The sequence below is a fragment of the Panthera tigris genome, chromosome E2 (assembly GCF_018350195.1).
Source record: "Panthera tigris isolate Pti1 chromosome E2, P.tigris_Pti1_mat1.1, whole genome shotgun sequence".
NCBI lineage: Eukaryota > Metazoa > Chordata > Mammalia > Carnivora > Felidae > Panthera > Panthera tigris.
Window position 1 is genome coordinate 47326897 of NC_056674.1, and position 16841 is coordinate 47343737.

At 40.5% G+C, this 16841-nt stretch overlaps 1 protein-coding gene across 4 annotated transcripts in view; it reads left to right on the plus strand.

Moving 5' to 3' along the window:
• The window catches only part of PHLPP2 (PH domain and leucine rich repeat protein phosphatase 2), a 75611-nt gene extending 59119 nt beyond the window's left edge, over positions 1 to 16492 (plus strand). For all 4 annotated transcript variants that reach the window (XM_042968533.1, XM_042968535.1, XM_042968534.1 and 1 more), the window contains 6 exons: positions 2850 to 3012; positions 3234 to 3364; positions 3993 to 4103; positions 4928 to 5122; positions 8043 to 8274; positions 11526 to 16492. In XM_042968533.1, the coding sequence (XP_042824467.1) occupies positions 2850 to 3012; positions 3234 to 3364; positions 3993 to 4103; positions 4928 to 5122; positions 8043 to 8274; positions 11526 to 12680 (1987 nt within the window). In that variant the 3' untranslated portion in view covers positions 12681 to 16492. The remainder of the gene's footprint in view (positions 1 to 2849; positions 3013 to 3233; positions 3365 to 3992; positions 4104 to 4927; positions 5123 to 8042; positions 8275 to 11525) is intronic.
• Positions 16493 to 16841: the final 349 nt, after the last annotated feature.

A 16841-nucleotide genomic window follows, 5' to 3' on the forward strand; every position in this document is an offset into this window, starting at 1 on the left:
TGGGCTGATGGCTCGGAGCCTGGAGCCTGTTTCCGACTCTGTGTCTCCCTCTCTCTCTGCCCCTCCCCCGTTCATGCTCTGTCTCTCTCTGTCCCAAAAATAAAAAAAAATAAAAAAAAAACGTTGGGAAAAAAAAAAATCATGTTTTCAAAAATGAAGACTATATGAAAATGACATTTGATATAATTTGAATGAAATTATATATATCATGTAAAATTATATCATTTGTACTATAATTTGAAATTATATGTTTGATGTAATTGGAAAACAAAGCTATTTTGATTCTGATGATATTTTACACATTTTCTTAGAAATGTGATAAACTTAGAAAAATTCATGGAGATATTATAATTTTTTTTTTTTTTTTTTTTTTGAGAGAACAAGGAGAGCATGAGCAGGGGAGAAGCAGAGAGAGAGTCTCAAGTAGGTCCCATACCCAGCAAGGAACCTGTCCCGGGGCTCTATCTCATGACCATAAGGTCATGACCTGAGATGAAATCAAGAGTACTACACTGTATCTGAGCCATCCAGGCACCCTTAGAGATTATAATTTTTGTGAATGTTTATGAAATGAGGTATTTGGAGCTTATAGAAGACAAGCAAGGACAAGATTACTTCCTTCAAAGAATTTGAACAATGGCTTTTAAAGTGAATGCAGAATCTTAATCTTGTCAGATTAATTCCGTTGGCCTCAGATATGTTCCTGTAAAGTGAAAACAGACCATTGACAAGTCATATTGGCTTATGAAGCTATTGGGAGATACCAGATATAATACTCTGAAGCTAATGAATTCCTCCTAATCTGATGACACTCTTATTGTTGGAAGTCAAAAGCAGGCTGATACAAAACTTAAAACTCATTAAAGATTATGAAAATAGGTTAGAAGTAAAGATAAGAATTAAGAAGAGATCACACAAAATTAAAGTACTCTACAGATAATAAAACTAAATGGAATTTAGGAGCGGTATATTAAAATGTATGTTCTATACTGAATAATAAGTCCACTGTCAAATCATCTCCTGAACGGTGTTTAATTACATAGGCATAGTCCAAATCTTCTGTTTCTTGTTTTTTTTTCTTTAATTTTATTTTGAGAGAGAGCACGTGCATGTGAGGAGGGTAGGAGCAGAGAGAGAGAGCATAGCCCTACTCAGAACTTGATCTCACCAAGTGTGAGATCCTGACCTGAGCCTGAATCAAGAACTGGACGCTTAACCCACTGAGCCACCCAGGTGCCCCCGAATCTTGTTTATTTTGGACTACTTTGAGAATCTAGTGTAGTTCTGGGTGCTCAGTAAGAAACTGGCTGAGATAGGGATCCTGCATTTCTTCTTACAAGTTAGATCCAAGCAGGGAGTAGTATAAGAGAAAAAACAGGAGATTTGGACAGGAGAACACTTTAAAAATGTATTGTTAAGTAAATTTAAAAAGAAAATTTAAAAAGAGTGGGGTTATTAATGTATATAATATAACATTTTTAAATTTGAAAAATGTAGTTTATTGCATTAAAAAGGACAAGAATACATTCCACCAAACTATTATAAGAGATTATCTTTGGTAGTAGGATTAAAAGAATTTTTTTCTGTTCATCTTTATTTTTCAGGTTTTTTTTTTTCAATGAGTATACATTACTTTTGTAATCAGAAAGAAAACAATTTTAGTTTACTGAGTTTGGTTACTAAAAAGTATTTATGAATTTTCTATCAATAGACATTATTTATGATATATGGAGGGGCTCCTGGGTGGCTCAGTTGGTTAAGCCTCCAGCTCTTGATTTCAGTTCAGGTCATAATCTCACAGTTCATGAGCTCAAGCCCCACGTCAGGCTCTGCGCTGACTGTGTGGAACCTGCTTGAGATTCTCTTTCCCTCTCTCTCTCTTCCCCTCCCCTGCTCATGTGCTCGCTTGCTCTCTCTCTCTCTCTCTGTCTCTCAAAATAAATAAACTTTAAAAAAAGAAATTGTTTATGATATGTAGAAAGGGAAGGATATAAATTTTATGTAAAATAAATACACATATAAAAATTTTGGTAGGACATAAATTTTATATAAAACACATATGCATATGAAAATTCTAAATATGAATCTCATTTAGCAAAATGAGAAAAGTAATTTCAGATTGGTGGTATTGTTGATTTATTTTCCAAACTTTCTCCACATTATGGCAGTTTATTATTTTTATAATTTTTAAATCAATTATAAATAAATCAGAGCAGTTTGTAATAATCTCGATAAAGATGTTCGGCTGTCTGAAGACATTTTGCTTGTTGTGTAGAAAGCTTTGCTTAGTCCCGTAGAACAATGTGATTTGCTTATATCACAGTTTGTGGCACATGGCTATACATATAGTAAGCACTCCTTAAATGTCTAAAGATGGATTATGTTATTAATAGGTAACTGTAGAAATTTAACACTGAATGGAATCTTAGTCATGATTTAGTACTTTATAGCTGAGGATATTGATATCCACTGACATTAAATATCACAGTATTTTGCAACTAGTCAGTGGCCAAGCAAGTACCATAATAATCTTCCAACAGTGGGCTAGTGCTGATTCAGCCACTTCCCATAAGTCAGATAATGTTCATACCCACAAGGTCTAGCAGCTATAAGAGAATCAAGGGAAGCTTTAGTCCTTGAAACACAGTGAGAAGCAGATGAGGCTGAGATTCAGCAGGAACAGTCACCTTGAGGAGCCGTTCCCTTTGTTGGTGTCTGGCTGTTTCACTCTGACCAGTCCTCTGGCAGCAGACCAGGTCGCCGCTGCACTCTGTGTGTGGCTGCTATAAAACTGGCTTGGCATCTTCTCATTTTGAGTGCATTGTGCTATGTTGTTATTTGTTTTTCAGCAAACTGAATAAATTGGAGCAGTTGGAAGAACTGAACCTAAGTGGCAACAAGCTTAAAACCATTCCCACGACCATAGCCAACTGCAGAAGGCTTCACACCCTTGTCGCACACTCCAACAACATCAGCATTTTCCCAGAAATTCTGCAGTTGCCTCAGATCCAGGTACTTTTATGTGATGGAATGGTGTCCTGCTGGAGAAATGGCAGGGTGTTCTCGTCTCATAAAGGGGAAGCAAACGGCAGTTTGGGATCACAATAGATTTTATTGATTCCTGGGAAGAAATGAAGTTTCCTTTGGGGATACACTAGGGGGCTGAGAGTTAGGGAGTTAAGAATTCACTCTCTGTGATGTATTTTCTTTTGATTTCTCCATTTTCCTCTCAGTTTGTAGACCTAAGTTGCAATGACTTGACAGAGATCTTGATTCCGGAGGCTCTGCCTGCTACTTTACAAGACCTTGACCTGACCGGAAATACAAATCTGGTTCTGGAACACAAGACGCTGGACACATTTAGGTAGGAAAAATTTTGAAGTTGAATCCACATGTCTCTTAGTTCTACCAGCCATGTGTGGATCTCCTAAAGCTCTGTAGAGATCTTGATTAAAGAAATAGAATGAATTAGGCCATAAAGCCCCTCAGTCTCTCGTTTAATTCAGTTATGGAGGGATAGTGTATCCAGTAGACAGCCCATTTATATCAGAACTCAGTGTCATGGCTACTGCTCAGCCACACCCACACACTGAATATTTTCACGTAGACATCTTAGGTGACACCGATTACATTACATTATGTCATCGAAGAAATGATGCAGGCTCATTCATTGCACCAAGACTTTGTTGTATCAGAATATTTAAGTAGACAGGTGGCTAAAACTTTGAAATCTGTTGTGCTTCGTTTTTCATTGAAATGAACAGTATCAGCTGTAGCAATATTTGGCCCCTGTTTCTTCCTCCTACCTACCCCTTTCCTTTCTCCTCCTTCTTGGCCAGTAGATCAGTACACTACTTTCATGCAGTCTCTCTGTAAATGAATCTTGGTCTGTCAACAGATGATTTTATAAAAACACATGTTCTTGCTGGGATAGTTTTTGTAAAACACAGAAGGATATGTGGTTTAACCTTCCCTTCCTGCACTTCCCACAGCCATATCACAACCCTGAAAATTGATCAGAAACCTTTGCCAACCACCGACTCTACAGTTACATCAACCTTCTGGAGCCATGGACTGGCTGAGATGGCAGGGCAGAGAAATAAGTGAGTATCTTGGCCATGGAGAGAAATGAAAAAGGCAGCCCCTGACATCTGATCTGATGCTGAAAGCTAGGCCATGTTGTTCTCCTCTGGGACATAAACAGATCATAGAATGCCAGCCTCAGAGAAGGTCCCCCTGAGACTGTGATGCAGTGTGACAAACACAAGATGAATGTATAGTCCACAAAATACCAAACAGCCCCTCTCAAGGCTAAAATGGTGACTGCTACTTTCTTTACCAATTACAGCTTTATCCTCCTGCTAATCTTCTTTCCCTATAGTTAAGATTTACTGAGATAGCCAACCACAGAATGGCCCCATGTTCTGATAGCACCCAGTCTTGGATGGTCCCCTGTTTCATTAGACCATCCCCAAAATGACCCAACAAAAGCCCAAATCCTGTAGTAGATTTTCTCCAACACGCTCTTAACCTATTCACCCCAGAGTTCCATGGTACACATTCTCTATTGCTGCAAAGCATAATAAACCCAACTTGTCCAACCGTCATTGTGCTTCTGGGGATCTTTGGCTGAAGGATGTTGGCCATACTAGTCATTAATCATTGCTAAGGGAAAACATTTCCAGCCTTTGGCAGCATTGCAAAGCTAGTATGTACTGCTCCTGAGTGGGGCTGAATTCCCCCACTTCTTATGACATCACCTCTTTCAGATGCTACTTAATTATCTAATACTTATTTCATGTGTAGATTAGAATTTGCTACTGTTCTTTCCACCCTCAACTAATACTTTTCAAAGAAGGTTCCCTGGAGAATAATGCTTTTACCGTAACTTTCTTTGATCTTTGTTTCTTTCATATTTGTGTTACAGGCTGTGTGTATCTGCCCTAGCTGTGGATAACTTTGCAGAGGGGGTGGGAGCCGTGTATGGCATGTTTGACGGGGACCGTAATGAGGAGCTCCCTCGCCTACTCCAGTGCACCATGGCAGATGTGCTTTTGGAAGAAGTACAGCAGTCAACAAATGACACTGTTTTCATGGCTAACACCTTCTTGGTGTCTCACAGGTAAGCAGGTGGGTTGAATATTCTCTAACTCAGTTCTGCTTTTGGAAAACTAAATCTCACTAAGCCAGAAGGTCAGGGTCTAAATTACAGGTATAGGATCAAGGTGAGATCTTGCTCCTCCTGCTGTGACTGTTCTTTATATATCAGCACCGAGTAATGTGGGGACTTTGGTCCTTTAACCAGCCTGGGGAGCCATCTGTTTTCTCTGTTGAACCCAGAGGCCACTGAGGATCTGGGAAGCCCAGAAATTGGGAGCAGAAGGTTGTGTGTGTACAATGTAGTTTGTACATTTAGGGGAAGGAAGATGGCATAAGCTTTTGTAAGAGTCTTTGCAAAGAGTCAGTGACCTACAAAGGGTTAAAGTACTGCTCAGATTTGTGTATTTAGAATACTTCTTATTGAGGATTGGCCAATTAATCTTTTTTTAAAATTTTATTTATTTTTTTAAGTTTACATCCAAATTAGTTAGCATATAGTACAACAGCGATTTCAGGAGTAGATTCCTTAGTGCCCCTTACCCATTTAGCCCACCCCCCCTCACACAATCCCTCCAGCAACCCTCAGTTTGTTCTCCATATTTATGAGTCTCTTCTGTTTTGTCCCCCTCCCTGTTTGTATATTATTTTTGCTTCCCTTCCCTTATGTTCATCTGTTTTGTCTCTTAAAGTCCTCATGAGTGAAGTCATATGATTTTTGTCTTTCTCTAATTTCACTTAGCATAATACCCTCCAGTTCCATCCACTTAGTTGCAAATGGCAAGATTTCATTCTTTTTGATTGCCTAGTAATACTCCATTGTGTGTGTGTGTGTGTGTGTGTGTGTGTGTGTGTGTGTGTGTGTGTGTGTATACCACATCTTCTTTATCCATTCATCCATTGATGGACATTTGGGCTCTTTCCATACTTTGGCTGTTGTTGATAGTGCTGCTATAAACATGGGGGTGCATGTGTCCCTTCGAAACAGCACACCTGTATCCCTTGGATAAATGCCTAGTAGTGCAATTGCTGGGTCATAGGGTAGTTCTATTTTTAGTTTTCTGAGGAACCTCCATACTGTTTTCCACAGTGGCTGCACCAGCTTGCATTGCCACCAACAATGCAAAAGAGATCCTCTTTTTTCGCATCCTCGCCAACATCTGTTGTTGCCTGAGTTGTTAATGTTAGCCATTCTGACAGGTGTAAAGTGGTATCTCATTATGATTTTGATGTGTATTTCCCTGATAATGAGTCATGTTGAGCATTTTTTCATGTGTCGGTTGGCCATCTGGATGTCTTCTTTGGAGAAGTGTCTATTCATGTCTTTTGCCCATTTCTTCACTGGATTATTTGTTTTTTGGGTGTTGAGTTTGATAAGTTCTTTATAGATTTTTGGGTACTTAACTCTTTATCTGATATGTGACTTGCAAATATCTTCTCCCATTCCATCAGTTGCCTTTTAGTTTTGCTTATTGTTCCCTTTGCTGTGCGGAAGCTTTTTATCTTGATGAGGTCCCAGTAGTTCATTTTTGCTTTTGTTTCCCTTTACTCTGGGACGTGTTGAGTAAGAAGTTGCTGCGACCAAGATCAGAGAGGTTTTTGCCTGCTTTCTCCTTGAGGATTTTGATGGCTTCCTGTCTTACATTGAGGTCTTTCATCCATTTTGAGTTTATTTTTGTGTATGGTGTAAGAAAGTTGACCATTTAATCTTCTAAGCCACTTAAGGGCAAAAACTCTACATAACCAAACTAGTGAAGATCTGTTAGTAGCTAATATTACATCTTGCGTATCAGGCGGGCTCTGTGAAGGACACGCACAGCTGAGCAGTGGTGACCTTGTCTCGCTGAGGTTGAGATGGAATAGCCTGGAGCCCAAACCAGTTTTGTCTCTCATTATAACATAAAGCAAAGATGCTGGGAAAGGAGTCATTTTTCAGTAATAGAATTGAGCTAGGAGCTTGGCGAAATAAAGAGTTTAGGAAAGAGAACTTGGTTTATGAAGCACCTCCCAGAGCCAGCCAGAAGACCAAGTCTTCCTCATACCATATCTTTAATTTTCCAAACAAATGAAAGAGGTAGGTATTTCATCAGGCAAGTTTCTCAGAGAAATATCTTGCTGAGGATCTGCAATGAGCACATGTCAGAGCTGGAATTTGCAACCAGATCTTTCTCCTAGCACCTGCCCTGTGGTTAGCATTGTGTGCCATGTGCTAGGGAATGGATGCCATGTGTATGGGAGATCTAGAAGGAACAGTGTGACCCTTCTTTCAAGGAACGTAAAGACTGAGTGAGGGCTTGTTCCAGGAGCCGCACCTTCAGCATGACCAGAAACTTGTTAGACTTGCAGATTATTGGGCCAGCCCTTTACCCACCCAATCAGAACCTCTGGGGGTGGGGTCCAGCAGCCTAGTCTAAAGAGCCCTCCAGGTGATTCTGATGTGCTGAAGTTGCAAGTGACTTGAATGAGGTCACTGCAGTCTAGGATCAGACCCAAGCAGAAGCAGTAGAGAAAGATGTATGTTCACTGTCTCCCCTACCCCCAACCTTTTTGTAAAATTTCTTTCCTCAGTCCACTGAGCATGGAAGGCAGAACTCTTCACCATCATCTATAGCAAGAGACTGCCTTTAGGTGGATACGGGTGAGGCTGGTTCACAGTCATGTGGCAGAGAAACAAGGAAATCACGGACATGAAGGACTGCCGCTTCTAAAACTAGCTACCATGTCTTTGCTTTCTTTTCTTTCTTTCTTTTTTTTAAAGTTTACTTATTTTTGAGAGAGAGAGAGAGAAAGAGAGGGAAGGGCAGAGAGAGGAAGAGAGAGAATCCCAAGCAGTCTCTGTGCTGTCAGCTCGATGCAGGGCTTGAATTCATGAACTGTGAGATCATGACCTGAGCATAACCAACTGAGCCACCCAGGTGCCCCTGTTTTCTTTTCCTTCTTAACAGAAAATTGGGAATGGCTGGACAGAAGCTGGGCTCCTCCGCTCTCCTTTGTTATATCCGCCCTGACACTGCTGACCCAACAAGTAGTTTCAGTCTGACTGTGGCCAACGTCGGCACGTGCCAAGCAGTCCTGTGCCGTGGTGGAAAGCCAGTGCCACTCTCGAAAGTCTTCAGCCTGGAACAGGACCCGGAGGAGGCTCAAAGGGTGAAGGACCAGAAAGCCATCATAACAGAGGTGAATTTCACTCATTGCCAGTTACTTCTCCCCAGATCTAGTGAATGCTGTTCTACATACAGGCAGTGAAGTTCCATTTTCTTCCCATCAAGCTGTGTAAATTGTATCCAATCCAGATAATAGTATTAGAAGAAAACCTAAAGAGCAGTTAATGACTAGCAAAAAGAAAAGGCAAATTAGAAATGAAAAGTCTTAGTTTGCAATCCTTCAGATTGATAGCTGGCATGTAAAATAAATGTAAATGTCTCCCTTGGTTAATTTTTAATTCCTCTGGTTTGTTACTCTAAACAGAAAAAGAGAAAATTCTACAGTTTGACATCCCTGTTGTGAAATGCAAAGTTTCAAAATATTTTTCCTGTGTATACTGTGTATGGCTTAGTATGCTCTGGTGGGTTTTTTTAATTTGTTTTTTTGTTTGTTTTTTTGTAATGAAGCATCAATATCTGTGCTATTTTATAGCTTCTCTCCTTTTTTAGTAGAGTAACATTTTTGCTTTCAAAGAGACTTTAGCAATTGCATGTGAACACTGTTTACTACAAAGCAGAATTCTCAGATGCTTTGCCCATTTTTGATTGTTTATTGTTGAGTTTTAAGAGTTCTTTGTATATTTTGGATACAAGTCCTTATCAAATATCTGTTTTGCAAATATTTTCTTAGAGTCTTTTTTTTAACAGTACCTTTGCAAAACAGAAGCTTTTAGTTTTAAAGAAGGCCCACTTACAGTTTTTTTCTTTCATGGATCATGCTTTTTGGTGTTTACAAACTCATTAGCAAACTCATTAGCAAACTCACCTAGATTTTCTTCTGTGTTATCTTCCAGAAGTCTCATGTTTTAATTTAGGTCTGTGGCTTGTTTTTAATTAATTTCTGTGAAAGATGTAAACTCTGGGTCTAGATTCCTTTTCCCTTTTTTGCATGTGGGTGTCCAGTTGTTTCTGCGGCAGTCATTGAACAGACTGTCCTTTCTCCATTAAGAAACTGCTTTTGCTCCTTTGGGAAAGACCAGGGGACCTTATTTGTGTGGGCCCATTTCTGGGCTGTCTGTCAGAATTCTGTGGATGGGTTACGCAGATTTGACTCCACCCAAGGAACACAAAACTAAAAAAAAGTACCATTATAATGTGGGTTGATACAAAGAAGATTCTGGAAAGCTGAGGCGTTGCTCTTAGAAAGGTCTTTCAGTCAAAACAAACAAAAGATAACTTTATGGTTAATTTGTTTTTTCAGAATTTAGGTAATTTTTCTTGGGGTGTCCTAGGCAAGCAGGAATTATTCTTATAAATGTTAGTTTAACCACAGACATTTATTATTTGCTAAGCACTTTACTCCTATTATTTTATTTAATTTTCAGAATAATCCCCATGAAAGAAGTGTTTTTATTTCCATTTTACACATGAGGAAATTAAAATATAGAGTTTATGACAAATTCTGGTAAATGAGAGGGCCAGGATGGTTACCCAGAGAGTCACTGCAGCTGTGAAACAGATATATTGATGGCTTCAGAGGCTTTGTTTGATTTTTTATCTTTTTTTTTTTTTTTAATGTTTATTTTAGAGAGAGAGAGACCGAGACCGAGTAAGAGCAGTGCAGGGGCAGAGAGGCAGGGAGACACAGAATCTGAAGCAGGCTCTGACTGAGCACCCAGGCACCCCTGATTTTTCTCTTGAAAATAAATCACCTGCATCTAGGATTATTCCTTTTCCTCTACGTTTAGAATTCTATCAGTTGTGACTTGATCCGCTATTCTTTCTTCATACGATCCTTACAGTAGGTAAATTATGCTATGGAATTCAGATTTTACTTTTCTAAGCTAAATAGCTTTAGAGATTATTTAATGCTTTAGCTACGAAGATTCTCTTAGCCATTTAATATCTTCCTTAATCTTTTCAGTCCCAACTGTGCCTTTAATGAGAAATCATTAAAAAAAATTTTTTGTAATGTTTATTTTTTATTTTTGAGAGAGAGAGCATGAGCAGGGGAGGGGCAGAGAGAGAGTGAGACCCAGAATCTGAAGCAGGCTCCAGGCTCTAGGCTCTGAGCTCTGAGCTCTCAGCACAGAGGTGGACATGGGGCTCAAACTCGCGAACCGTGAGATCATGACCTGAGCAGAAGTTGGACACTTAACTGACTGAACCACCCAGGTGCCCCAATGAGAAATCATTTTTAATGACCCACCTGAGTTTTGGACTCTGTGAGAATACTAGTGATGGAGAATTAATGATTGTTCTACTTATTGTTTTTCTTTTCTTTTTTTTTTTTAATGTTTATTTTTGAGAGAGAGAGAGAGAGCAGGAGAGGAGCAGAGAGAGAGGGAGACACAGAATCTAAAGTAGGCTCTAGTCTCTGAGCTGTCAGCACAGAGTCCCACATAGGGCTGAAACTCACAAACTGTGAGATCATGACCTGCGCTGAAGTCAGCAGCTTAACCGAGTCACCCGGGTGCCCCTCTACTTCTTGTTTTTCTGACAGATCATCCTCTATTTAAGGACATGCCGAGGGCTGTGCTTCATTGAGAGCAAATCTCTCTTTTTTTTTTTTTTTAAAGTTTATTTATTTATTTTGAGAGAGTGTGGAAGGGGTAGAGAGAGAAGAAGAGAGAGAATGCCAAGCAGGCTCCCACACTGTCAGCACAGAGCCTGACTCAGAGATTGATTTCACAAACAGTGAGATCATGACCTCAAGAGTCAGACGCTTAACTGACTGAACCACCCGGGTGCCCCGAGAGCAAATACCTTTTGAGATGGAGGTGCCTTCTAGCCACTTAATTTTAATTGGTTTTAACTTCAGTCTTGTGAACTATTTGGTATAACGACCACAGGACACTTTGTCCTTTTAGAATTCTGTACATTTATTTTTGTAAGTCCATTTAAATTATAGAAATCCAGGGGCGCCTGGGTGGCGCAGTCGGTTAAGCGTCCGACTTCAGCTCAGGTCACCATCTCACGGTCCATGAGTTCGAGCCCCGCGTCAGGCTCTGGGCTGATGGCTCAGAGCCTGGAGCCTGCTTCCGATTCTGTATCTCCCTCTCTCTCTGCCCCTCCCCCCTTCATGCTCTGTCTCTCTCTGTCTCAAAAATAAAAATAAACGTTAAAAAAAAATTAAAAAAAAAAATTATAGAAATCCTCGGAAAAACCGTACAATATGTCCGTTCTCTTTTACTGTATAGCCCTAGGCATTATGATCTAGAAAGATAAAAAAATTATACGTCATTATTGCTTGTTTCTCAGAATTTGCATTCTGCTTGTCTCCAGGACAACAAAGTGAATGGGGTAACCTGCTGTACCCGGATGCTGGGCTGTACATACCTCTACCCTTGGATCCTCCCCAAGCCCCACATATCTGCCACTCCACTTACCATTCAAGATGAGTTGCTGATTCTGGGAAACAAAGCATTGTGGGAACACTTGTCATATACAGAAGCTGTCAACGCGGTACGCCACGTGCAGGACCCATTAGCAGCTGCCAAGAAGCTGTGCACATTAGCCCAGAGCTATGGTTGTCAGGACAATGTGGGGGCAATGGTGGTTTATTTGAACATTGGTGAGGAAGGGTGCACGTGTGAAATGAATGGGCTCACCCTCCCAGGTCCTGTGGGGTTTGCTTCAACCACCATTATCAAAGACCCCCCCAAACCAACCACTCCTTCCTCCAGTAGTGGTATTGCCTCTGAGTTTGGCAGTGAGATGTCCACTTCAGAGGTGAGCAGTGAGGTGGGGTCCACTGCTTCTGATGAACACAACACTGTTGGCCTGGATGCTGGCTTGCTTCCAAGGCCAGAAAGGCGCTGCAGCCTTCATCCAACACCCACCTCTGGGGTTTTTCAGCGCCAGCCTTCTTGTGCGACTTTCTCGAGTAACCAGTCTGACAATGGCCTGGACAGTGATGACGACCAGCCTGTGGAAGGAGTCATAACAAATGGCAGTAAGGTAGAAGTAGAAGTAGATATCCACTGCTGTAGGGGAAGGGATCTTGAGAACTCCCCCACTCTTACAGAGAATTCTCCTACCCCGTGTCCCGAAGAACATGCTAGAGGATCATTTTTTGGGATCCGAAGACAGAACAGTGTGAACAGTGGCATACTTCTGCCAGTGAGCAAGGACAAGATGGAGTTGCAGAAGTCCCCCTCTACTTCCTGCCTGTATGGAAAGAAACTCTCCAACGGCTCTATTGTGCCCCTAGAAGATAGCCTGAACCTCATTGAGGTGGCCACAGAAGCACCCAAGAAGAAGACTGGCTATTTTGCTGCCCCGACGCAGCTGGAGCCAGAGGATCAGTTTGTTGTTCCTCGTGACCTGGAAGAAGAAGTGAAGGAGCAGATGAAACAGCACCAGGAAGGCAGGCCGGAGCCTGAGCCCAGCGAAGAGGATCGGACAGAGCTCCCGGAGGAGTTTGACACAGCACTGTAATCCTCCCCCAGGAGCTGTGGTATCAGGGAAGGCTGTGTAGTGTCGGGGCAGAGATCCTTCCAGAGGCATTTTGCCTCTGCATTTCTAAACCATAGCTTAGGGGGTTAGAACTTGGAGCCAAAAATGGTGGGAGCTATCAGGGTCTTGCTCCGGATAAGCTAGTAAACACCATCAGTGTTAAGTTTCACATTTAACCTGCGTTGGAATTCCCAGAGTCACTGGGAAGAGAGCAGATGTTCTTCTGTATCAATCCTACCACCTGCCATTAACCCTTTCTCTCCTAGGATCATTTGAGAATTTGCCTGCCTGGGCAGGAAAGGGGCTATTTCTGTGGAGGAAATAACTGAAGATTGATTCTCTTCACTAATTGCTGCTGATGGATCTCTGTGACAGAGAAATCACCTTATATCTCAACCTAACTGATGGGATGTGATGTGACTAGTCACATGGCTTTTCATTCTTCTCTACGAGAATACAGCCTTTCGAAATGATGTTTATTGGAAATGTAGAACCAATCAAACAGATAATTTATGTATGTAATGTAATGAGAGCACTTTTCATTGACTGTGAACTTTTTATTTTTGAATCTGCACACGAGCCAGTCTTCTTAGAGGCAGCCCGGCTCCTCTGTCTGTAGACACAGTGATCATCGGGCGTTGGCACATTCTGTGAGGGGGACTAGGAAGGGCCTTGGGAAATCATTGAACTGTTGGATGTCCAACTGGGGAGAGTAGCATCCTTGGGGACGAAGATGGGGAAGGAGAAAGGACTAAAACGACTTCCCCCCCAAATCAGAAAAAAGAGATTAACTCCTTGACAAATGTGGCTCCTGTGAGGAATCGCCCAGCAGATCTCCAGAGAAGTATTTGGGGATTGGCCTCTTCCCACAACACGTGATGGAGTTGGCCACCAGCCTTCTCATATGTTGGGCCAAGGCTGATGCTGTTGGCGTCCAAGTAACCTTGCGTGTAGCAGGGGACTCTGCACAGACTGAGGCTGAATGCGAACAGATGGATGGATGGATGGAGCTCATGGGTTAGACACGCCCCTTCTCTTAATCTAGAGTAGAGGGACAGTTTTCTAAAGTGTCGGAAATGAGTTGAGTTCACCTCTTTAATGTTTAACAGAGTACTCTTCTGAACACTGCTTATCCACCTCACATGGTTTCAGAGTACTGGGCTCAATTACTAATATAAGAAAGACTTAATTGAGAAAATCCTAAGCTTACAGAAAACCTGGTTTACTGTATTTTTTGCACATTCCACATAACCCTAGCAAAATGTAGTTCCTATTTCTGTTGCCTTTTCCACTAGAAGATTTACTTAGGAAAATTCCTACTTACTCCTACAAAATTTTGACATTGCTTGATTTTACCCAATGGGGAATGTGCTTTGAATTTTTTAGAATACTTTCACAATTAAAAAGAAATAGTGTGGGACCATTAATTTGCTTTATGAGAAACAAAATGTTAAAGATAGATTTGAGATATGTATAGATGTGTCTATCTATATCTTTTGGGGTGTTTTGGAAGTTTTTGTTAAAGCAATAGTAGAAAACCAGATGATCTTTCCACAAATGGTTATGTATCCTCATCTTCTCCAAGGCCCCATAGCTGTGTGTGCATCAGTGGGGTACATTCTTGGGGGACTCCATACCACTCCAAGTAGCCGTCTAGAGTTCAACCCCTCAAAAATCTGAGTTTGAGTCCCCACATTGCCAGGAAAATGTCTGTGTATCAAACTACTGGTCAGCTACTAAAAAGTTTTAGATCTCAGGTCTTGATTTGAAGTGGGGCATATAATGGTTCCTATAAAGTTGAGGTGCCACTGGAAAAAGGGGAACAAAGAGTGTGTTGCTGCCCTATTTTTATATGGGAAAATGGGGGAAAAAATGAAGGAGAAACGAAAATGAAGAAAAAGCTCAAGATAATAGTGATGGGTGATGTAAAACATCTTCTTACCCAGACAGCAGAACTTTTGAGTTACAGAATAGTGATGCTGTCTAAAAAAGAAAGTTACTTTGGGAATATACCACTTTCTTAGTATAGTTTCTTAAAAATAGTCCTTTATCTCTGTGAACCCTTTTCTTGTCTTTGTTTCCCACCCTACTTATCGGGAACACCCCATTCTGAAGTGATTTCACCAAAAGTAAATGCATTTGTTTTTTCATCAGAAGAACTGTAAAATTCCAAATGTTCTTTTATGTGGTAGGTTTATTTTCAGGAAACATTAGGTTGCATTGAAAACCTTTAATATAGGCTGTACCAAACTAACTACTCTTTCTTGTAACTGCCTTTCATTCATTTCCCTCTATAATTGCTCTGTATTAAAATAGAGGGTAAAAAGGCCATCGCCTGTTACCAAAAATATACAGAACTCTTGACCTATGAGGTCATTTACAGTCGTGTGAGTTGATTAGGTTGTCAGGTGGTAAAATCCAGTAATCTGTCTCCAGGTGAATGTAATCTACTTCCCAGGACTTTACCCAGAGGATGTGTTCCCCAGGTGGGCAGAGTACGGTTGATCTCTAGCCCAGAGATTCGGGCCTCTGCATGATTCTCAGGTCTCTGTGTGTATCTCCCATTTAATAGAGAACTTTAAGAGAAGTTGTGAAAGGGTATCACTCCTCCTTCTGGAGCAGTTCAGGAGTCCCATGGAAGAAGGAAAAACACATGAGTCTTGGCAGCCACGGTATTCTTTTTATCCAAATGGATTGGAAATATATCTGAAAATCTGAATGCTAGTATGTCATAAAGAGTCTGCCATAGAGTCATTGAATTGGCACTCCTGATACAAGCGAGGGCTTTATTATAATACTACTGTAGAGTGTATGTGTGCAATAAGTTGATGAATTCATTTCCTTGGTGTATAGAAGAGCCAACACAAGCAGCTTGGTAATCACTGGGTGCTAATATAGTTGTTTGTAGCGAGTGCTATTTTCCGGGAGATGGAGCCAGTTAGGTTTGGTTTGTCTACTGAATATCAAACGATGCTCTTCTTTCCCTGTAGACCTTCAGCGAAAGCAGGTACTTGCAAGCCACAGGCTCACCTTCTCTATCTACTCAATAATTATTAATGAAGAGACCTCCATAAGGGAGCATTTGGCTGTTATCGATAAATGTACCAATTATTAAATAATTAGTCTCCAAGCCATTCAGTGATGTCTGCAGCATCACTATAGAACTGTGTTGCATCACTTTTTACTTCCCTCTGGGTGGGGTCTTTTCAGACTCCCCCAACCACGGAGGCAAGTTAATCTTTCTCTCCAGTTAGTGACTTTTGCCCCATAGTTGGGTAAGCACTTCCTAGATTGAGAAAAGCAGCTACAGTAAATCCTGCTGTTTCCTTCATTTGATGATCATTCAATCACACATAAGCTCCTTGTATTCTAAATTTCATGCACTTCTCCCAGATGCTATAGGGTTTTCTCTCACTGTTGCTAGTTGATGTCATCCGGACAGTGAGTTCATATCTTATGGTTTTGTGCAATCATTGTTGTATTGTAGTCCTAAGACTCATGATAGTGTATTTTTGATATTTTTGAAATGTGTTAAATTTTTTAATTCAATAATATGAGCCAGAGCATGTTGCAGCAAATCTATTGTTTGTAAAAAATAACAATAACGATAATAAATAAAATAAAATGGAGTATCTTTTTCATGGCTTCGTTTTAAAATGGAATACCTATTGTTTTATAAATATTTTATTTTGGCATGAGACTGTAATTTTCTCTAACTTGTATGTAGAATTAGTTTCTTAAACAGAATTTTTTTGCCTTTTTTTTTTTTTTTTTTTTTTTTTGCTTTAGAGGAAGATAACAGATGAAACCACATTCCATGGCACTCTATGAAGCTGTGAGTTAAGGCAAGAATATTTTTGGTCACCTCTTAAGCTGAAATAGCAATAAAGGTTTTTTACATTAAGAAACCTATTCTGACTTGATTTATATGTTTAAAGAAATCCCAAAGACAGGAAACAGTCCTTGTTCACATGCAGATTGTTAGCTGACTAGAGGTAACTCAACTGTAAGTAATTTACAGTTCTTAAATCGTACAGCTGATGATAACACAGAAGAGCCAGTTGGATAATCCAGCTGTCTGTCTGACGTGTTTGTCCTAATGTAATGGTTTCAGTGTCAGAACTTCAGACATAGTGGTGGTTT